The sequence below is a fragment of the Vicugna pacos genome, chromosome 25 (genome assembly GCF_048564905.1).
Source record: "Vicugna pacos chromosome 25, VicPac4, whole genome shotgun sequence".
NCBI classification, from domain to species: Eukaryota; Metazoa; Chordata; class Mammalia; order Artiodactyla; family Camelidae; genus Vicugna; species Vicugna pacos.
Genome location: NC_133011.1, coordinates 39,709,114 through 39,730,450, shown reverse-complemented (window position 1 = coordinate 39,730,450; position 21,337 = coordinate 39,709,114). Strand labels below are relative to the sequence as shown.

Here is a 21,337-nt window from a genome sequence, read left to right as displayed (position 1 = left end):
TCTCCTGGGAGGGGGGCGCCTGGCTCTCCTCCACTCTCCTGGCTGAGGGCCAGGGGGCTTGGTCACCTTTGTGACTTCCCACTGCACTGATGTGGGTGGGAGCAACATCCTCAGGGACCCATCCTTTTACCAGAGGGCGTCCAGTGCTTGGGGCACAGCTGCTCATAGACGTGCCTCACAGTATTTCAAACCTCTTGTGTGTGTACTTCCCCTCTTCTTCACTTTGCATTTTTGCTTTTTCTGGCATTGGTTCTTTTCCTAAGACACATCTTTCCGAGGCTCTTCCTAATTGCTTCAATGGCTTCTCCCCTTTCTGCTGTGTCGTGTTGGCCTCTGTGCGTCCCTTTCAAAGTGCCCGGAAGCAGCCTGACTCTGTGTTCCTTCTGAACCGAGACAGAGCTAGTCTTTTTCAATTTGCCGAATGTTTTCAGGGCCCCTCCTGGTTGTGGCCGGTGCAAGTACGTCACTCCCTTTTGCCGCCAAATGGAGGCGGGTCTCACTGGACAGACAGACCGTGTTCACTGTTTACTGACCCATTCACTGATGGGCTTGGGGTTGTTTCTACTGCGGGGCTGCCAGGCGCGTGCACGTTCAGGGTTTGGAGGCATGGTGCCGACCCCCTTGGCTACCAGGAGCAGAACTGCGGGTCGTGTGGCGACTTTTAGCCTCTGTCAGGATGGCTCTACGGCGGTGGCTCCATTTTCCACTCCCACCTGTCTGTTTCGGTCTATCCTTTCCTGTTCCCCTGCACGTCCCCTGCACGCTCCTCCTGCCTCCCAACCTGGGAGGGACGGTCTTGCCAGACCGTTGTCCTCTACAACCACGGCGTGCTGGGGAGGGGGCTCAGTCCAGTAACAGCTCACCTGCTAGGACCCCCTCTCTGATTTGATCTCAGAGGAATTCAAAGTCCAACAGTGGCCAGGTGTCTCAACAGGCTGGCTGCCAGAGCCTCTCAGGACAGGAGAGAAAACGGTGGCCCGCCATGACCCCCATGGGGCCGGATGCCAGCGTCCAGGTCACTTGAGAGCTGCAGGCAGGCGCCAGGTGAGGCTCAGGGACAGCACCCCTAAGTGGGGTGCTGAGAGTGTCTGTGAGTGGATCTGGAGAAGACCCACAGCTCCAAGAGGCCAGCATCCACCTCAGGATGCTGGGCCCAGGGAGAGGCACCTGGATTTACCAAGAATGGGTGGGTGGGACTCAAAAGTATTAGGAAACTCCTAGAAGAAAACAGGGGAAAATCCTCAGGACATTAGACTTGGCAGTGATTTCTCGGATGTGACACCCAAAGCACAAGAAACAAGCAGCAGAAACAGACATGGGGGGAGGGTGGCGCTCAGAGGTACAGCACGTGCTTAGCATGCACAAGGTCCTGGGTTCAGTCCCCAGTACCTCAATTAAATAAATAAGAAAGTAAATAAACCTAATTACCTCCCCCTCAAAAAACCCAGACATATGGGACTATATCAAACTTTAAAACCTTTTATGCATTAGAGGACACAATCAAGACAGAAAAGGCAGCCTACAGAATGGGAAAAAATATTTGCTAATCATACATCTGATAACGTGGTCACACCCAGAATATATAAGAACTTCTACAATTCAACAACAGCAAAAAAATGAAATAACCTGATTTTACAACAGGCAAAGGACATTAACAGACATTCCTCCAAAGAAGACGTACAAATGGCTGACTATATATGGAAGATGCTCGGCGTCACTAATTCCAGGGGAAACACAAGTCGAAACCAACATGAGAGACCGCCTCACAGCCCTCAGGACCGCTACTATCAGAAAAGCAGGCAGCAGCAAGAGCTGGCGAGGACGCGCAGAAACGGAGCCCTTGAGCCCCGTTCATGGAGATGCAGTTTGGGCAGCCACTATGGAAAGCCGTGTAGCGGGTCCTCATAAACCTCAACCTAGAACCGCCATGTGATCCTGCAATTCCACTTTCGGGTATTTACCCAGAAGAAGCCAGGATCTAAAGGAGATATGCATCCAGCCATGTTCCCGGCAGCATCATCCACAGTAGCTAAGAGGCGGAAGCAGCACAAGTGTCCAGGGACAGATGAGAGAGTAAAGAAGACGCAGTGTATACACACATACACCGGGACCACCGGTGGCCACCACTTGCAGCTTGGCCCGTCCCCTTCCACCCGCACAGAGCCACCAGGGCACCTTCCCACCATTCTGATCCGAACTGGGAGCCCCACTGAGTGCAAAATAAAATCCAAACCTTCACCCATCAAACCCTGACTATCCATCACAGCTGTGCCCTCTTCCCCGTCCTCCTTTCCCAACCCCCTTCCACTCCCAGGTCCGACTGGCCTGACACCCCCACACCCTCAGCCCCGGGCTGAGGGCCCCGAGAGGCACACCCTCCTCTCCAGGTGCCACACCACACACGGCTGCATCAGCACATGGCTCTCCCTCCCAAGCTCTCCCCTCCTCTCCATCGGCAACTCCTGCTCACCCCTCGCCGAGAAAATATTTGCACTATATACACCCACTACAGAACTGTATTCACAATATTCACAAAAAAGTGCTTCCACAAACCAATAAAAAAGCACAGACAAGCCAGCACAGAAGAAAAATGGGCAAGGCTGGTGTCTGCACAGAAGAGGATGTCTGAGTAGCTAGGAAAGGTGCAAAAGTGTTCCACTTCCTAAGCCACCAGAGAAAGGCAAACAGAGCTCTAACGTGAAGCTGCCCCACACCCATTAGAAAGGACAGAAACGGTGTTGGCAGGGACGTGGCTTGCCAGAGCCTCACGTGGGGCCAGTGGGAGAACTGTCCCGTCTGGAACGCCATCTGGCAGCCCTGGGACAGCTGCACAGTGGCTTCTCCCGCAGGCCCCAGGCTCTCTCCTGGCTGTGTCTCCAACCAAAATGCCTGTCAGGTCCAGAGGAGCTGGACTCTGGCATCATCTTCAAGACAGTGCAGATAAGGAACTGCCCAAGGTCACTGAAGCAGGCGAGCGAGTGAGCGTGACACACGAAGGAGTGATGCGTATGGAGACAGAGGGACGTTTGGGCCAGGCCCAGGAAATGCATGTGGTCTCACAGGCTACTGCCGTGCGGGGCCAGACATGAGGGCATCTTCCCCGTAAGGTACATCCCAGGCCACACTCTGTACTTCAGGGGTGCTGGCACCCTGTTGGGGGGGGTCAGCTGGGGGTACGAGGGGCTCTGGAGTTGGTGATTCAGCTCCTGCACGTCTGTGGGAACCCACGTCTGTGGGAACCCCCAAGGCCGTGTACTTAGGACAAACCCCCTTTTCTGCAGGTATGCCTCACTTTAACAGGGAGCGTATATCTCCCTCCAGGCACACAGGGACCCTGGGCTAACTGGGTCGCCAGGATTCACGTCCAGACCTACGAGGACCTGAGCACATCTGACACAGTGGCTGCCCGGGCCACTTTGGGAACATGTGGGCAGCCACATGAGCTCACAGCCAGAGGGACTCAGGTGACGGGGTGAGGGCGGGCAGCACCCGAACATCCTGGACACGGCCACTCGGGACCAGGCCCACTGTGGGGCCCTCCGTGGTGACCCTCTGGACCTGCGTCCTCACCAGCGACTGACAGACCTCAGCACCGGCGTTTTTTTCAGTTGCCTTTTCCTCCTTCACTTTCTTAGCAGTTACTTTCGCCAAATTCTGTCTTCAAACAGGAGAGGAAGAGCTGTCCAAATCAGGCCCGCAGGGACAAGGGACAGGGCATCGAGGGCCAAACCCCAACCAGGCGGGGGTCTTGTGCCTGGGAGCGGTGGGAGTCGAGTTGGATGTTAAGCCCCCATGTATCCAGCCCCGCCCACCCACTCTGGGCCAGTCTGGATATAACCACGCCCATGCCACGCCCCAGCCCCTCCCTCCACGCTCCTGTCAGGCCCCGCCCACAGCGTGCCGTCACGCAGCCTGGCCACACCTTCTCCAGGAGCATGTTGCCCCGCTCCTTCAGCAGGCAGTTGATCATGACCGTGGAGGCCCGGGAGCAGTTCTTGTCGGAGTCTCCCAGGCCCTCAAACAAGGTTAGCAAGAGGCTGATGAGTTGATCTGGCGGGAGGCGCTTGGCAATAATCTAGGAGGACAGTTGTGTCAGAAAGACTGGCAGGACAGGGGTCAGTGTCCCTTCCAGGCACAACATCCTGGGGGGCCCAAGCTTCCTATCCCCTTGCAGGCTCTGCAAGCCTTCAGGAGCTCCTGCATAGGAGCCCCCCATCCCAGGATGAAGCCTGGTCAGGTCCAGGATGCAGCCTCAGGGCTTCCAGGCCCAGGCTGCTTGGAAGTGGTCCCTGGGCAGCTTGGGGGCCCAGGACAGAGTGCCCTCCCTAAGGCTCCCGCTGACCAGTGGGGTGGGCTGGGGTGATGCTGCCACTCTAAAACTCTAGCATAGAGTTGAAGGCATCTAGGAGCATGTCCCGCCCCGGACCCGCAGGGACCCCCCAGCCCAGCAGAGACAAGAGCCCCTGCCGCTCCCTTCACATAACAGAGAGCAACCAGGAGCCAAAGCAGATAAAGGGAAAGTGCTACCCTACACACACAGAAGAAATAAAAGCATTAAAGTGGTTGACTATCCAGGAAGTCTGATCCCAGACATGAAGTTCTCGCTCCGCCTGGACAGGGCTGGGTCTCTGCTTCCCAATGGCTGAGTCCACCCTCCCAGAGGCCTTGTGGACCCCCTTCCCTTCTTTCCTCTGCAGGAAAGAAAGCCTGTGGACCCCTGGGGGCTGTTTTCAAACCCCGAATGGAATAAGAGCACTGCCCTGGCTCGGGGCTAACAGGGTGGGCTAGGGGCAGCCTTCTCCGCCCGCTGGCACCAGGAGCCCAGTCCTGGGTCCTGACTGCACCCTCTTGCTGTGCCTTTAGGGTGAACCCCCGGGAGTCCAGCAGGGTGATGGAGGCGGTGCTAGACAGCTAGCTCTCCGAATAAGACCTGCCCATGCTCGTGCCCACGGAGCACTTGAGGTGCGAGGAGGTGGCCCGGGGTCCCTCCCCTCAGTGGAGGCCCGGCAGGTACCTGGGCCACGCTGTGGCAGGTGTGGAAGAGGATGGCAGGGTCAGGGTGCACGAGGCCACTTTGGAGGGTGAGGAGCCGCTCAGCCACGTCGTCCCGGTAGTCCCGGGAGAAGCCTGCAGAGTCAGGAGGGAGCGTGGAGAGGGGCCCAGACTCCGCTCCCTCAACCCCCAGGCCCCTCTGCCCCGCCAGGGGCTCACCCTCGTAGCCCAGCTGGAGGTAGAGGAGGGAGTAGACGCAGTTGATGGCCTCCTGGCGGGTGGCAGGCCACAGGTCCGCACACCGTGGGGAGAAGAGGCCAACGAGGAGGCCCAGGTTGTGGAAGGGCACCAGAGCCTGGAGAGGCAGATTTGGGAGGTGCTGCAGGGACACTGGAGGGATTGCCAGGGAGGGGTGCTGGGGACACTTGGGTGGGCAGGTACCACCTGTACCTCTTGAACCCAGATGTGGGCAGGGGTGTGACCAGGAGGGCAGCCCCTGTCCATCCCTTTGGCCAGCATGGCCCGCGTCCAGCTCCTCCCCTGGAGGTCAACCCTCACCCCACAAGTGTGGGTCCCTAAGAGGAGAAGAGGGCTGGGCAAGTTGGTATGTGCAGGCCCGGGGACGGTTGGGCTCTGCTGGTTCAGCTGACGCACATGGAGGGGTCCCTTCCCTAAAAGCAAATCCCCTGCCAGGTCGGGGGGTGCTGCACCGAATCCCTTCTGTCCTGCCTGGGTCCTGGCCCTGTCTTTAGAGCCGTTTCTGCTCTCCCCAGAACCTTCCCCACCCTGCTCTCGGCAACTGGCCTTGCTTCCTACACTCCAGGCCTGGGGACAATCGTTACCCCCACAACACACGCCCCTCGGCCTTCCTGCCCCCACCGCACTGCCACCAGGAGGCTTCCTTGGGAGGCGCCTGCAGCCCCCACTGCCCAGCACAGGCTCCTGAAGAAAGTGCAGGGCTCCCAGGCTGCTGCTCTCCCCAGGTCACCACAGGGGTTTCCAGGAGGAGGGACGTTGGAGCGCCAGGTGAAGATCACCAGCTGCTGCTCCTCTTAGTGAGGTTGGCTGCCTCTCTTATCATGAACAAAAATGAACTCGAGTTGGACTAGGGTTACATGAAAACCAGGCCACGAGAGAACCTGGGTGGGAAAAGCCCGTCTACACGTGCATGGAGGCTGAGGACATCACGAGGCCCGCAGATCCGGCCACACAAGGCAGAAGTGTGGACGTATTAAAACCAACAGGAGAAGAAATCTAGAGCGTCCTAACAGACAAGAGGAAGGTGTCTGACCACGGCAGCTCTCTGTCTGTCCGTGATAAAAGCCCTCATTAAAATAAACAGACCGGTGCTTCTGGAATGGATAGGAAAGTAAGTGCTGCCAGCCAAACCCAGCACTGCACTTAGGAGGGAGGCCGCAGCGGCCCGGAAGACTGCGCGGACTGACACATGCGAGCACTGGGGAGGAAGGCAAAATTCTCAGGATTTGTAAACTGCAGTGGCTGTAATCTGAAGATTACAGAGGCCTGATTAAAAATTTATTAGAAATAACAAGGAAATCTTACAAACTACCCAGTTTCTAAGTATCCAAAAATCCAGTTTTCTGCCTAGCAGTAATAAGCAATTTTAAATGCAATCGGAGAAAAAAATCACACTGACAACAGCAACAAAACTTCAAGCAGGACATGCTCCTGAGGGGCCAGAGGGGTCTGGATGGAGAGACCGAACATTCAAACATGCTACTGCTCAGCAGCAGAACCCATCAGGCCCGCGCCCCATCCAAGCCGCGCCACGACCGTGTGAGCACTGCGTGCAGTCCACCCTAAATCCGCCTGACTGGCGGCCTTACAAGAACAACTGCGCAGTTCTGGAAAAGAGGGATCAGGAGCTACTTGACCTTAGCAAACACCAAAACACACAATAACCGTGTGATTCTTGGACCAAGCCCCTTCCCATCCACTCTGACAGCCAAACAGTGTTTGCCTTTTCCACAACATCCCATGGGTTCAGGTCCCCCTGCCTTTGCTTGAAATGCTGCTTCTGCCTCGAATGCCCTCATTTTCTCCCTTCACACCGGGGTACCCATCATTCTTTTGCTCATTTGGGAACCACATCACATGTTAGCCCTAGCTAAGGAGTGGGCTCCTGAGGACAATTCTGGCCCTGACAGGTCCTCCACCCACGGCCCGAGATAGAGGACCGTGGGACTGGTGGGGCTGCAGGATGGGCCCAGGGCAGCAGCTGGAGGAAGGCCAGAAAGCCTGGGGCACTCGGAGATGTGAGGGCTGCACGCAGTGGTCCCCAAGCCAAGGGACAGGAATGGGCCAGGGCAGGGGAGCAGCTGTGTGGGTTGCCTCCTGGGTACTTACACTGACGTGCAAGTGCTCCAGGAAGTAGCGCAGCAGGCAGGCGCTCAGGCCAAGGGCCCGTCCCCGCTCGTGGCCCCGCGGGGACTTGATCCATGGGCTTAGGTGCTGGGGAAGAGGGGGCTTCACACAGGCGCCAGCTCGGACTCAGCACGGGACACTGGAGCCTACATACTGTGGGCAGGTCAGCATCCCTGCCGGGCCACCCTTTTGGGTGTGGGGGCCAGCGGGCCAGGTGAGAGCAAGCCACCTGCATAGTGCACCCCTGCCCCATCTCTATCCTGCTGGCCTGGCTCACGGCCATGGCCACGGCCACCCCATGTGCACCCAGAGCGAGCTGGGCCTACAGAGGAACAAGGTGTTCCAAGAAGGGGAAAAGTCCTACCCCAGGCCACTGCCCACCCATTCTGCCACCTCAGTGGCCCCAGAAGGGCTGGAGCTCACATCTGGGGCACCTTCCGTCCCAGCACTGACCAATGGTAGGGACATGAGGACAGGCTCCGGGCCCCGTCTGGTCAAGGTCTGCCCCTGTCGCATACCTGCCCAGACAAGAGGGGGTGACGCCTGCCTGCTCACAGACCACCCACCACTTGCAGAGAGCACCAAACTGTCCCCACAGTGTCCCCCAGGGCAGGGCACACCCGCTGCACACCTCTACCATGACCTGTAGGCCCTGGGGGGTCATGTTCTGCTGAAGGAGGCTTGTCAGCAAGTCCTCAAGGGCCTGCATGGTGTCCAGGTACAGGGACTGCAACGAGAGAGGCCTCCAGTCCCGCTGTGACCCCGCCACCCCCACGGCCTCCCTGCTGCCCCCACGGGGAGGGGCACAAGGCAGGGACATGCTTGATACCTCCTGGTGGCCATCCTCCCCCTCGGGCTCGGGCAGCACAGCCAGGACGCTGTGTAGACAGCTGTGGACCAGGTCCGCCTGCATCTGCTCTTCCAGCGCCGGCTTCAGGGAGCTGAGCCTGAGTTAAGGGCTCAGCCCACACCAGGCGCACATGGATGGCCCCACAGGTGGCCCCGCGTGCCCGGAGGAAAGGATACACCAGGTGAGTGCAGGCGAGCATGGCCTTCTTCCTAATGGGTGTTCTCAGGGAGTCTGGGGGCTCCGCCTTGATGAACTCCTAGGGAAGCAGCCACGTGACAGCCCTTGGCCAGAGCACAGCCTGCCTGCCACTCAGGCGCTGGCTTGGGCCGCCTCTGTCCCTCAACCCACATGGGTGGTCCAGCCCTCCTGGGACCCAGCCAGGCCCTGCCTGGCGCTCACCATCATCTGCGCCACCAGCTCCGCCTTCCTGGAGAAGTGGAAGGAGCTGCCCTGGGTGCTGCTGCAGATGGCCTGGCTGGCCATGCACACACTCTGCACGAGGCACAGCTTCAGGGCCGGGTCCTGGAGGGACACTGGGCTGCAGGAGGCCTCCAAGGCCCTCTGCCTAACGTGGCTCTGCCCTGAGGTAGCAGTCACTCCCTCTCGGCCCACGGGGCTGAGCCCAGAAAGGGTCGCTGCCTATGGCAGCAAGGCCTGGCCACAGGCCCTGCCTTCCCCTCCAAAGCCAGAAACGTACTCCCCTCCATTCTCACAGGGCCTCAGCTGGTCCTCCTCAAGCTCTTGTCAAAGCCACATGGGCCAAGGGGCATCTGGGAGGGAACCCCTGTGGCCATTAGCTGTCTGCCTGGCCTGGGCCCAGGGGTCCCCAGGTCACGGGCCCGGCCAGATGACTGCAGGCCGACACCACGCTCTATCCACCTGCATCCCCTGCAGCCTGTGGTGTGGCTGGAGGTGTCCCCCCAGGTGGAGGAGAAGGAGGCATGCCCAAGAAGAGCCCCAGCAGAGTGGGGCTGCTGTGGCCTGTCTGGGGACATGGAGGGCTGGGCTCCCTCTCATGGGCTCAGTGCGGAAGACAGATGAGACATCCCCACCGCCCAGCCAACCCAGGAGACCCAGGAGGGTCTGCTCTTTAAGGGGAAAACCCGGCCACTCCCAGAGAAGGCCTCCAGGTTAGTGCCAGAGAGTCCAGAGGGAAATACATTAGTGAGACCAGAGGCTACTGTCACAAGCTTTCGAACTCGCCCCTCTCCCAGGTGCTTGCTGTGGGGCAGCCCGTGAGCATCAGAGTGGAGCCAGAGGAGGGGCCGAGGCCGAGGCTCCCCACCCCTAGCCTGCAAGCCTGTCACCTCCCCGTCCCTTCCCGCCCTCCGTCCAGGGCCTGGGTCAGAGCAGGAGCTCCAGGGCCCCCACTCTGGCCCCAAGAGGAGGGGCTGCTCCTAGGTAGTAGGCACAGACTACAGGAGTGATGTTCCCGAATGCTCTGCCCACGGACTGGGCCCAGGAAACCCCAGTGAGCACCCCCGGCTGCTGCCCCAGAAGCTCACAGCCCAGCCCAGAGGACAGAGGAAAGGCAGAGCTCACACTTAACTCCTACACACTGTACCTTGGTCTCTACCTTTACTCCCAGAACCTGAACAACAAAAGTGAGAGGAGTTAAGACGTGGGGCTCTGGTGGCAGCACCCCTCCTTCCGTCCCTGTCTGTGGACCCGGCCGAGGCGCCCACCTTGGTGCTGAAGCACTGGGACATGTTCCGGAAGATGTCCGATTCCGCCTTGGCTAGCACCAGCTCACGGGGGGCCCGTGCCGCCACGTGCCCGTAACACAGGATCAACGCACTCTTCACCTTCTCTGCCTCATTCTCACTCCGATCCTGAGAGGCCAGGGGAATCGGCACAACTTCCATTACACACACTCCCCCAGCGGGAGCCCGGCTCTCGAACCCCATGTCCTCCGGAAGAAGGGCAGTGCCAGTAGCCTGAAAGGCGCCACCCGACCAGAGTCCTTCTGTCGGGAACAGTGGGTCAGGTCCGTCCTGCCGGCCAGGCTCAAGCCCACTGGGGACCAGGGTGGGGGACAAACAGAAGGAGCTGGGGGGTCGGGAGGCAGGGTCCCAGCCTTGCTCAGGTGGCTGCCCAGGAACCCATCCAACCTTGGGGCCTCTTCACACCACGCAGCCCCAAGACTGTGTAACTGGGACCAGCATGGGGAGACACAGTTCTACCGAGGGACGTGGGCTGGGGTGGAGGTGGGCTGTGGGGGCCCACCCTCCCAAATCAGGCTTCAGCAAGAATGCAGCCTCCCCTGGCCACCAGGGGGCAGAGGACGCCCAGACCTGGGTGGAGTGGGGGGTGGGGACAGGAAGGGGACCACGCCCATCCTTGCCACCCAGAGCCCCTCACAGCTGGCAGAGGGCTGCAAACCCCTGTCGCCAGCTGGGAGGGATCCCATGCATCCCAGCCTCACCAACGAGTTAACAGAGGCCGGATGCCAGCTCCCTGCCCCACCCCCAGGCTACCAGGCACCAAGCCCAGGAAGGCCCAGGATGACCCCCAACCCACCAAGGACCTCAAAATGTGGGGGCCACGGCTAAGACGAAATCACACCCCAGACCTCCCGCTTCAGCCATCAGCCTGACCTCTGTACCTTAAAAATGTTGAAAATGCCAACAGATTTTCTGAACATATCCGACTTTACAAAGTCCTCTAGCTGGGCCAGGGTGTCGTCCAGGTGGGAGACAGCACAGATCCCAAAGCAACAGGCAAGGCCCTGGGGAGGCACACAGGTGGGCTCACAGCTGGGCAAGGACGGGGACGAGCACACAGGCAGGCGCACACCATGCAGGTGCATCACGCACGCACGCACGCACACACACACACACGTGCACACGCTGGCTAAAAGCCTGAGAGAGGACAGAGGGTGGCCACTGTCTGCCAGCCTGCGGGCATCGGGGCTCCTGTGGGGACGATGACAGCCACCTCACGCTCGCCCTCCTCCTGGTACCGGGCCGTCTCCAGCAGCTCCTGCAGACGTTTTCTCACCACCTCTTTACTGGAAGCAGCACCCAGGGTGGCTCCAATGCATTTATACAGGAAGTTCTGCAACAAGGCCAGAGAACGTGCTGTGCCTGGCTCCCCAGCAGTGGGACACCCAGCCCTACCAAGACACCACCCAGCGGTGTCTGGTGCCAGCTGGACGTGGGAGAGGGACCACTGGGAACCCGTGACACTGACCACTGCAAGGACAACGTGAATTCTGGGCAGGGGCTGAGGAGTGCAAGCTCCGGCATCTCCAGCCATCAGTCACTATGAGGAGGCTCACGGGCCTTCTCCTCCTGCTCTGCCAAGACCACGAGGGCCACCAGAGCCAGGTGCAGGGTGACAGAAGTGACACAGTCAAGGAGCAGGAACTCGGAGCCTGAGGACTATGCCCAAACCCCCTGGCAGGTTATCCCCCCCACACCTTCCTGGGCAGCCCCCTCCCCTACACCTTCCTGGGTGGCCTCTCCCCCACACCTTCTCCTGGGGCATCCCATTGTAGCTGGGTAGCTGCTTGCACATCTCCAGGCTCAGCTGGCAAATCCACGTGTTGTCAGACACAACGGCCAGAGTGTCCTGAAGGAACTGGGGGCAGGAGCCATACCAGTGAGGGGCCAGGAGCTCTGCCTTTCACTGGACTGGCTGGGGAGGGACCCAAGGCCCAGAGTGTCACATGCAGTGACCTCCCAGTCCTGTGCCATGACTCTGAATAGTTTATGGGTAACTTTCAAGCCCAGACAAAACAAATTCTGGGTAGTCAGACACCAGGAGCACAGACAGTTCAGAGCCGGGCAGGGGACAGGAGAGAAGGTGCTCTCGGCCAGGGCAGCTCAAACCCCTGAAATTTGACCCTGTCACAGCAGAGTGGACAATCTGTGAGGGCAGCAGCCAGTCCCACCCCAAAGACACCCACCTGTCCCTCTGCACCTCCCCCGGCCACATCTCTAGGTCAAGGCAGGCATCACGACCCTGGAAAGGAACAGCCCCACTGCTGCCCCAAGCGCCCCCCACCCAGGCCAGACAAGGCCCCCGTGCCCGGCACAGCCTGCACTGCCTTCTCTCACCATCAGCAGCTTCTCTTCCCATTCTTTCTGTGACAGCGTTTTCTCAGTATGTCCTGAAACGACCAGGCATCCACTCAGCCTGGCAGGCAGACCCATCCCAACAGGCAGGAATGGATGCTCGGAGCATCCCCCATTCCCAGCAGGCCCAGGCCCCAGCCAGTACCTCCCACCAGGCCCCACCCAGCACCCCCACCGGGCCTAGGCATCGCCCCATCCACCAGAACACAAGGAAGCACAGGGCTGTGCCCACATCCAATGTGCTCCCAGGTGACACCCAGCAGCCAGTATCCTTCCAGCCCCACCACTCTGGCCTTTTCCTGAACCACAGCAGAGGCCATTTCAAAACCCTGGTCCTCACGGGACAGCCTTGATGCTGACTGCCAAAAATAGGGTTGGAGGAGGAGCAGCGCCGCCCACCTCCTGGGCCTCACCATCCAGGTGTGCCAGCAGCAGGGGGATGGTTGTCGCCCACCGTGGACCCAGCAGAGGGTGGATATTCCGATGCAGGACGCTCAGGAGGCGCAGCGAGGCTGCCCCGCGACCATCTCCCAGGTAGGGGTTGGAAGACACAGCCTGGAGGAGGCAGAAGTGGGTTCTCCACCCGTGCCCAGAGCCACGACGGCCAACAGGAGGTCGAGCACAGCCACCCAAGAAGGGGTAAGGAGCCTCCTGAGATGCAGCTCCCCAAAACCCCAGTGGGAGCGCCTGACAGCCCCCTACTGCAAGACAGTGTCCTTTGCACGGTAGTGACAGCACAAGTACAAGGACACGGGGACAGAGGGAGGGCCTGCTCCTCCCGTGACACCCCCTCAGGGTGTGGCGCCCGCCAGGTGGCCACCTGATCAGGGGAGGTGATGCCACCCATGTGCTATGAAAGCCAAACACCCAAGGGCGCTGCTTACCAGAAGCCTCGTGGTCAGGGCATAGGGAGACGGAAGGGTCACTGCAAAGGAGATGGGCAAACACTCAGGGGCCCTGGCTGTGGCCTGGGGTCAGGGCAGAGTGAGAGGGGTGGGAGCCAGAGCGAGGTGGGGTCAGGGCGCACCGTTGTCACTGTGCTGGATGAGGAAGGTGTCAGTCCCTGCCTCCTGCCTCTTCTGGGCCAGGTGCACGAGGCTCCTGCAGAGCGGGGTCAGCGCCCCGGTGAAGCGCACAGGGACCAGGAACTCGAGCAGGTATGGCCAGAGGACCTGGGGGCAGAGCGCCGGGGTGTCTGCGGGTGACAGGTCCAGGCCCCCCGTGGGGTGGGGAGGGGCGTGGTCAGGCGGGGCGGCACAACTCACGTGGCTCATCCTGTCCACGGTGGTGCTGACCAGGTAGAGGGTGCTGACGCTGATGGTCCGCACGCTGTCGGCCGGGAGGTCCTCGCCGTCGGGGCCAGGCTTTTGAGGCTGTGGGGAGGGCCATGAGGAGTGTGTGGGCACCGTGGCCCCAGCCGCTCTCTGTTCCCAGGGGCTCTGGCCATGAAGACACAGCGCGACAGACCCCACCCAGCCCCCACCGAAGGGACACCAGGGCCACCTGTCATGGGCAGGAAACTCACTACGCCCTAAAATCGCCCAAGGAAGCCAGCTCGCAGGCTTAGTCCTACTCTCCAAAATGAAGGGACCCTTGCGCACCAAGAAAACAGACAAGGACACAGGAAAACCTCCACAGCCTGGTGGGCCTATGGTTTCCTCCAAACCTGGGGAGTCAGCACCCCAAAGCCCGGCTCACTGGGAACCTTCCGTGCAGAAAAGGGCTTCTCTTTTCTAAGTGCTTTGTCTGAGACTTCAGTTCATGCTTTGAAATCCCAGAAAGCAAACATTGGACAACAGAGAGAAACTGGGAAAACTGCAATGATTACAGGAGACTTTTAATGCCTCTCACTTAGAAATCAAAGATCAAGTAGAGAAAATAAGGGTATTCAGGCCTTGAATAACAATTACAATTACACACACACACACACACACACACACACATATACCCCTACCTGTATACATACATTTTTTTTAATGGAGATACTAGGGATTGAGGCCAGGACCTCATGCATGCCTATACCGCCTGCCCTTGAATAACAATTTTTAAAGCTTGCTCTAAAAATATAGACAAAACTTTTTACCAAATATACACAAACAACTTTGAAAGCCTGACCATTTATTAGGCCAAAAAGAATATCTCAACAAACTCTCAAAAGGAGAACTAAACCTGGCCAGATTCAGTGTAGAGAATGCAATGAAATTATAAATCCACAGTAGTCATGAAAAGCTAATCACCTAGAAAATTTTAAAATCCTAAAAAAAAACTTTGGGTTAGTAGTGGAAACTACAAACTGTCTGATAGTGAACACTGAGGCCACATACAAAGTCCATTAGAAACAGAAATGGACTTTGTTTCTGTTTCTGTTTCACAGACCAAAAACAACCTTGACCTGAAAAACATACCATAGGTGGGAAAATATCAACATGAACCAAGAACAAGAAAAAAAATGTGAAAACTTGTAACAGTTGAAATACAGAATTTGATTCAAGAAATTAATGATGAAATGGTTATTGCTAAGAAAGAATTACTGACTTGGAAGATCAGATTGAGGACTTCAAAGGAGAACAAAGAAAGGAAAAGGAAAGATGAAAACAGAAGTGCTAACATCCAGAAAACAGGAGTGAGAGAGAAACAAAAAAGGAAAGCAAGAAAATTTAAATAAATAAAGGAGACAAATGTCTCAGAAACAGAAGATAAAAAGAGCTCATCTGAAAGGGGCCCACAGAGCTGGAGGCAGGGACAGGTCAAGGTGCATCCAGAACAGCTTCTTGTGCAAGAAAATGAGGAAAGGCTCAAAAAATGGCAGACACACGCCTCAAGGACACAGGGGCCAACTCAGACAACCTGGCCACCAAGCCAGCAACAGAAAAGCACGAAATGGCAACGGATGAGTCCACAGAGACATCACACATGGACAGAAAAATAGGGGAAAGCGCTTCGCAACCACAGAAGGCAAGAGAAGTGAGTACAAACATATTGGAGCTCGGAAGTCATCAACTGATGCTACAACGAGTAGGTAAACCTTTAATCAGTGACCTGTCCAAGTTGACACATGCTGCAGCACACGTCAGAGTTTCCTTCCTTTCTAAGGCTGAGTAACATTCCACTGTATGGACAGACCACGTCTTGTTTATCCATTCCTTGGCTGATGGACACTCTGCTTCCACCTTTTGCTATTGTGAATAACGCTGCTATGAGCATGGACGTGCAAATACCTCTTGGAGACCCTGCCCTCAACCCTTTGGGATGTGTACTCAGAAGTGGTATTGCTGGGTCACACGATAACTCTAGGTCTAGTTTTTTGAAGACCCACAGTACTGTTTTCCATAGCAGCTGAAACATTTTACATCAGGGAATTTGGCTTCTGAAACACTGCTAAGTGATAAGACTGTTCTGGCCACCTGAGGCACCGAACACCTGCTTCCTGTTGGGAGACGGGAGTTTTGGTGGTTGAGCCTAGCAGAGTGCCCACGTGGCCTGCCTCCCAAAAAAACTGCACTCAGGACATCAAACGGGCTTCCCAGGGCAGGCACCTCCCCCTTGTGCTGCTGGGCTTCCCCGCTGTGGGTGGGGGCGTGTTCTGTGTGGCCCATTCCAGGAGAGCACAGTCACCTGAGTCCTGCACGTCTTGCTAGTCAGTCACCAAGCAGGTAGGAGGTCTGAGGGGCCTGGACCCAGAGATATGCCAAAGCTTACTCAGAAAATTGTAGTAATTCTTTGTCTATGAAAAATGTGGAATTCATGGTTAAAAACTTTCTAACAAAGAAACCTCCAGGCTCACGTGGTTCCACTGAGGAATTCTACCAAAAATTTAAGGGAAAAAATGATACAAATCCTTCACAAACTCTTCCAGAAATTGGAAGAAGAGGGAACATGTCCAAACTCAATTAGGCATTACCAGTGAGAGACATCACAGGGAAAGTAAAGACCGATAACCCTCCTGAAGAGATGCAAGACTGCCCAACAAAATGCCAGCAAACGAAACCAGCAACACAGCGAAAGGCCTGTACATCACGCCCAAGTCTGCTTTATCTGGCGCTGCAAGGTTCAGTCAAGGTCCACAAAGCAACCGTTTATGTCAGTTTCGGATTCAAAAGACTCTTTAGCAGTTAAAGATGGGGCGTGCTCCCCCTGCAATGGGAACAAGGCAAGGACGTCTGTGCTCATCACTTGTCCTCAGCAGTGTCCTGGATGCTCTATCCACGGCAGCACGGCCGGAAGAAAACACAGGAGCGAGTCTTGGTGGCCTAAGGGTGGATTTACTGGCTAGGACACCAAAAGCCAGGTCCGTAAGTAAAAACCTTATAAACTGGATTTCTAGGATATTAAAACTTCTGCTTTCTGAAAGACACTATTAAGAAAATAAAAAGATAAGGCCAGGCCCCCTGAGGCCTGTGGGAAAAGCACCACCTGTGCCCCCTCATCCAGGGCGGCCACCCACTCCGGGGCAACATCAATGCAGAGTCCCACTCAGGGCACCTGGTCCCCTGGGCAGGGCCACTTCAGTTGTCCACTGACCTTGGCAGACAGGTCAGTTCTCTGGGCTCAAAGGCCCGGGGCAGAAGGGTGCCCATGACCTGCTGGGCTCTACCGCAGGCTCAAAGCGGCGATGCCGAGACCCCCGGGGCAGACTGGTTCTTTCTCCTCAAGAAAAACTGGGATTTACTGAGTAACTTCTCAAACAGACAAGCTCCAAAGGGAGCCAAGTGTCCAGTCTGCCTTTCCTTCCTAAGTCCGGGGAGCTGAGGAAGCGAACAGGTACAGAGGCCCCAACTCAGAGGCTAGGGAAGGCTGCCTGGCACACAGGGCCTGATGGAGGTGGGAGACGTGGGCCCAGGGACAGGGGGACGAGGCAGCGCCCCTTACCTCCACCTCGGGGGGCAGCGCGCACTGCTGCACGATGTACTCGATCATTGCCTCACCTCCGGGCTGCTCCAGGTAGCCATGGTGCGCCATGGCGCTGATCACCTGCACCACGGCCCGCTTCACCTGCCCAGAACCAAGGGAGAGCAGGAGCGGCCTCAGTGCCACAGTGCTCCACCTCGGAGATGGGAATCTCACCCTTCCCTTGGCCTGCATTTGTGCCTGGAACCGCACCTGCGCCTGCACCTGCGCTCACACCACCATCTACGTCCATGCCTGTGCCTGCAACCCCTCCCCTTCTTCACAGACCCTTGCCACACAGCCTGGGACATGCTCACATCCTCAAGGGGGGCCTCTTTTCCTCACTTTCCCCCTGGACCTCCCTTCCCTCCCAGGCACCAGACTTGGTGCTTCTCTGGCTCCAAACGCATCACTCCTGCCCAGTGCTTGCCATCTCCTTGGGCTGCAGGCCAGTGTCCCTTAGGGTGCCAGCACCCTGGGCTCCATCTCACCCTCAGGGTGAGGTCCCTGAATCTGCACTTGTTGCCCAGACACTCCTGGGAGGCCTGAGCCTGTTATCTGGCCCCATTCAGTAGCTCCTGCTGGTGGCTCAAAGGTGCAGCCAGCCAGCATGGCTGGACATCTCTTCCGCAGAGCTGACGCCTCTTCAGGACCTCCTTCTTCTCACACTCTGTCGGGCAGGCGCCAGCCAGAGGCCTCTCCCTGGGGGGGTCCTTCCCTGGGTCCTGCTGACGCCTCTCTTCTTCTGGATCTCAGGCCAAACACCCCTGCCCTGTGCCGTCCCCCAAGTACATGTGTGTCCCAAGTGCCCCTGGTGGGTCTGGAGGGAGTGAGCAGTCTGGAAGCATGAGGGCGCTCAGGCCAGGGCATGTGGCCCTGACACTGGGGTGGCTCCCGGCGAGGGCCCTTTCAGGGGTGATCCAGATGTACAGGGGCCCTGGAACTGATATGACCTTGGCGGTTTGGGGCCACTTCAATAGCTTCTAGACTCTCACAAAAGGTCCCAAAGAACAGGCTCCCCAGGACGAGTGTAGAGCAGGGCAACCCCCAGGGATGGGACGGGGACCCAGCGGCCTTCAGGCAAGCAGAACGGCTAACTGCGGGGCCCGGCTAACCCAGCGCAGGCAGGACCAGCCCTGTCCTCAGCTGTCGGCGTCACAACAAGCCCTTGGACGGCCCGCCTGAGTCCAGTGTCCTTGTTTCCCTGGGCTTCAGCCACATCAAATCATCTAACTGTGTGACTTGGGTGTGGGCTGCCGGCCAGGTGGTATCAGCTTGGCCTCCTGAGGGGTTGGACACTGAGGTCAGCCAGGTGGGCGGCCAGCCAGGTCTATGGGGTGGAGGCCCGATAAGGACCCCGGACACGAGGGGCTTCCTGGTTGGCAGCTCCTGTGCATGCTGTCACATCCCCGCCAGGGAGCCCATGCTGCCCACGGCTCCATGGGCAGGGGACAACGGGGGTCTGAGCTTAGGCCCTCCTGGGCCCTGCCCCATCTGCCTCTTCCTTCGCTGATATCAGCCTGTCTTTCTGGTGTAATAAACTCTGACCCTGAGTGTGACAGCTCTCTTGAGTTCCAGGGTTCCTCTAGAGAACAGTCTGGCCCCAAGGCGGTCTCGGGGATGGCTCCTAACTTCATGCCTGGGTGCCTGCCTCAGGGGAAGCTGGGGTCCCAGACACACGGCTCAGCAGATGCCCAAGCCCGCACTCACCTGCTGAGGTCTGGGTCTGGCTGAGGGGCGGCTGCCTGGCCAGCGGTGGGTTCAGGTCCCAGCCTGGCCACACTGCCCACAGCTGCTCACGTGGTGCTGGGGCTGGCCCCACTGATTTACCTGGTTGTTGGTGTCCAGAAGAGGCAGCCTCATGGAGGATAGAATGAACGGTTTCTTAACTTCCATCTGAGCAGCTGCAAGAGACGAACAGATGGCTCAGTCCCCACCAGAGACAGAAGCTGGCCAGCCTGTCACCACCATGAGGTCCAAGGACGTTGCCAGGGGTCTCGCCTCAATGTGGCCTTCCACAGGGGACAAGGACCACGGGGGGGAGGGCCATGGGGGGAGGACCACAGAGATGGCCGGGGGGGCCCGGGGAGGATCACGGGGGCCACAGGGGAGGACTACAGGGGGGAGGGCCACGGGGAAAGGACGAGAGGGCACCAGCATAGCCTACTCCTTCCTCTCCAGGGGAAAAATGACTTTTTAGGAAATAACATTATTTTAACCAATTAAAAAACTAGAAGGCTGACAGTTCAGGGCAGCAGGAAGAGTGGGCTGAGTCAGGAAGACCCAGGTCACAGCGAGGGGGTGCAGAGGGTGCCTCCCAGGGCAGCAGAACCACAGAAGGCTTGTCAAGCTCCCCCGGCCCCAACCTGCCGGGCTGGGTGGGCTCAGGTGTCCGCTTTCCACACGTTCCCAGCTGAGCTAGCGCTGCTGGTCTAAGGACCCCACTTTGAGAATCAGCAATGTCACCCTTCCTTTCCTGATACTTAAAGCGGGGATAAAAGTGACTATCAAGAAGTGGTTAGGAGACTAATAAAAATAACGAAGACGGGGAGCGGGCAGTGCAGGCGGCCCTCGCGGCCCACTGTCATTCCAACCACAGCCCCAGGGAGGGGTTGTCCTGACCGCCTCTCGCAGAGGGGCCTGAGGGCCCAGAGCTGCACAGTCTGCTGAAGTCTCGGAGCCGCCGGCAGAGTTCAGGCCTGGAGCCGGCCCCCCGAGGCCCCCACGGTCCCCGCACCTGCAGCTGTCCCTCAGCTAGCAGGGTGCCAGCCGCCGGGGAAGGAGGGTCAGGCTCCCAGTAACGAGGCCAGAAAACAAGAGCGGGAGACGCGCACAGCGCAGCCGAGCAAACACAGGTGCCAGACGCAGCTGCGGTAAACCGCAGCTTTCACAAGGCACTGACCCATGACCCCCAGGCAGCAGAGCTGGGGGACAGGTCAGCCGGAAGGCTGGCGAGCTTGTCAGCAGGACAGCCCGAGAGCTGGGAAGCAGCGGCCACTCCGCGCACGCCAGAAGTGCAGCGCACAACCGGAGACACCGTCCTCAATACTCAGAGAACCCTGATGAGTCAGTAGGAGAAGAAAGACATCGGAGAACAAGCAAGACCCATCTGAACGAGTGCCCGCCGCCCACCTGAGCCTGGACTGGGAGCCACTGTGGCCGCCACCTCAAGTGGCGCCAAGAACCCCGTGCTGGGCCAGGGAGCAAAAGGCAGAGGAAGGCACAGGCTGGTCTGTCTGTGCCACCTGCAGAGACACACCGACTGTGGCGCCTTGGGGGGCCTGCTGGAGCAAGGGGGTGGGCTGGGGGCCTCCCACATGGCTCCTCTCAGTACGCACCGTGTGCTCCAAGCTTTTTTGCATGCACTCATGTTGCCCCATAAAAGATGAAAAGACTACAGACTACAACCAACCCTACAGAAAACTGGCCAAAGAGGCCCAGCTCAGGAAAGGGGACGGGTGATGTCAGACCAGGTCAGGGGAGCTCGGGCGCGGGGGTGCAGGATGTGGGTGGGCAGCCAGCCAAAGGTGGCATCCATCCAGTTCCACATCCCCGAGGTTCCAAACCACAAACAGATGTGGAAGGAGCAGAGTGAGGAGCAGAGGCCACGGCCACCCTCCGCAGGCGGCTCCGTCCCACACGAGGTGCCTCCCACTCACCCTCAGGTCTAGCTGGGCACAGAGCAGCCCTGCCCCAAGAGACAGAAAACACCTCAGAAGTAACTCAGACTGTCACAAAGCACAACGACGTCATGAAAAGAACGACAGGACACAGACCGATGTCGGGTGCTCAGTATGAAAGGGGGTCATGGTCTGGGTGCTTCTGAACTAGGGACACTGACGCTGAGACCCAAAGGATGAGAAGGAGCTGGCCACACAGGGCGCGGCGGAGAGTGATCTGAGGGGAGCAGCCTGAGGTGACCAGAGCAAGGCCAGGGGCAGCGATGTGGTCAGGAGAAATGCAGGCGCTCTGCTTGCCCCGATGGGGATGGCCCAGAATGACCAACACCCAGATGTTTCTGGAAATATACTGGACTTCACAGAGAAAACGGAAAAGCCCTCTGGACATCTGAAAACAAAAACGAAGCAAACACATGAAAACAAAGGGAAAACCTCACAGGTGGCACGTTGGGGGTAGAAAACCA

At 58.2% G+C, this 21,337-nt stretch overlaps 1 protein-coding gene across 15 annotated transcripts in view; it reads right to left on the bottom strand.

Annotated features, from left to right (window-relative positions):
- The window catches only part of MROH1 (maestro heat like repeat family member 1), a 65,585-nt gene that overhangs the window by 9,981 nt on the left and 34,267 nt on the right, over positions 1-21,337 (bottom strand). For 8 of the 15 annotated variants that reach the window (XM_031690522.2, XM_072949994.1, XM_072949991.1 and 5 more), the window contains 20 exons: positions 19,024-19,097; positions 17,176-17,298; positions 13,572-13,679; positions 13,334-13,478; positions 13,191-13,231; positions 12,720-12,861; positions 12,289-12,341; positions 11,702-11,809; positions 11,165-11,284; positions 10,833-10,955; positions 9,913-10,059; positions 9,792-9,818; positions 8,627-8,749; positions 8,404-8,483; positions 8,207-8,318; positions 8,009-8,104; positions 7,360-7,479; positions 5,212-5,347; positions 5,015-5,127; positions 3,923-4,075 (listed from right to left, as the gene is read on the bottom strand). In XM_031690522.2, the coding sequence (XP_031546382.2) occupies positions 3,923-4,075; positions 5,015-5,127; positions 5,212-5,347; positions 7,360-7,479; positions 8,009-8,104; positions 8,207-8,318; positions 8,404-8,483; positions 8,627-8,749; positions 9,792-9,818; positions 9,913-10,059; positions 10,833-10,955; positions 11,165-11,284; positions 11,702-11,809; positions 12,289-12,341; positions 12,720-12,861; positions 13,191-13,231; positions 13,334-13,478; positions 13,572-13,679; positions 17,176-17,298; positions 19,024-19,097 (2,144 nt within the window). Of the gene's footprint in view, positions 1-141; positions 3,755-3,922; positions 4,076-5,014; positions 5,128-5,211; positions 5,348-7,359; positions 7,564-8,008; positions 8,105-8,206; positions 8,319-8,403; positions 8,484-8,626; positions 8,750-9,791; positions 9,819-9,912; positions 10,060-10,832; positions 10,956-11,164; positions 11,285-11,701; positions 11,810-12,288; positions 12,342-12,705; positions 12,862-13,190; positions 13,232-13,333; positions 13,479-13,571; positions 13,680-17,175; positions 17,299-19,023; positions 19,098-21,337 lie in introns of those variants that run through there. The other 7 variants (XM_072949996.1, XM_072949988.1, XM_072949989.1 and 4 more) reach the window with 7 other exon arrangements.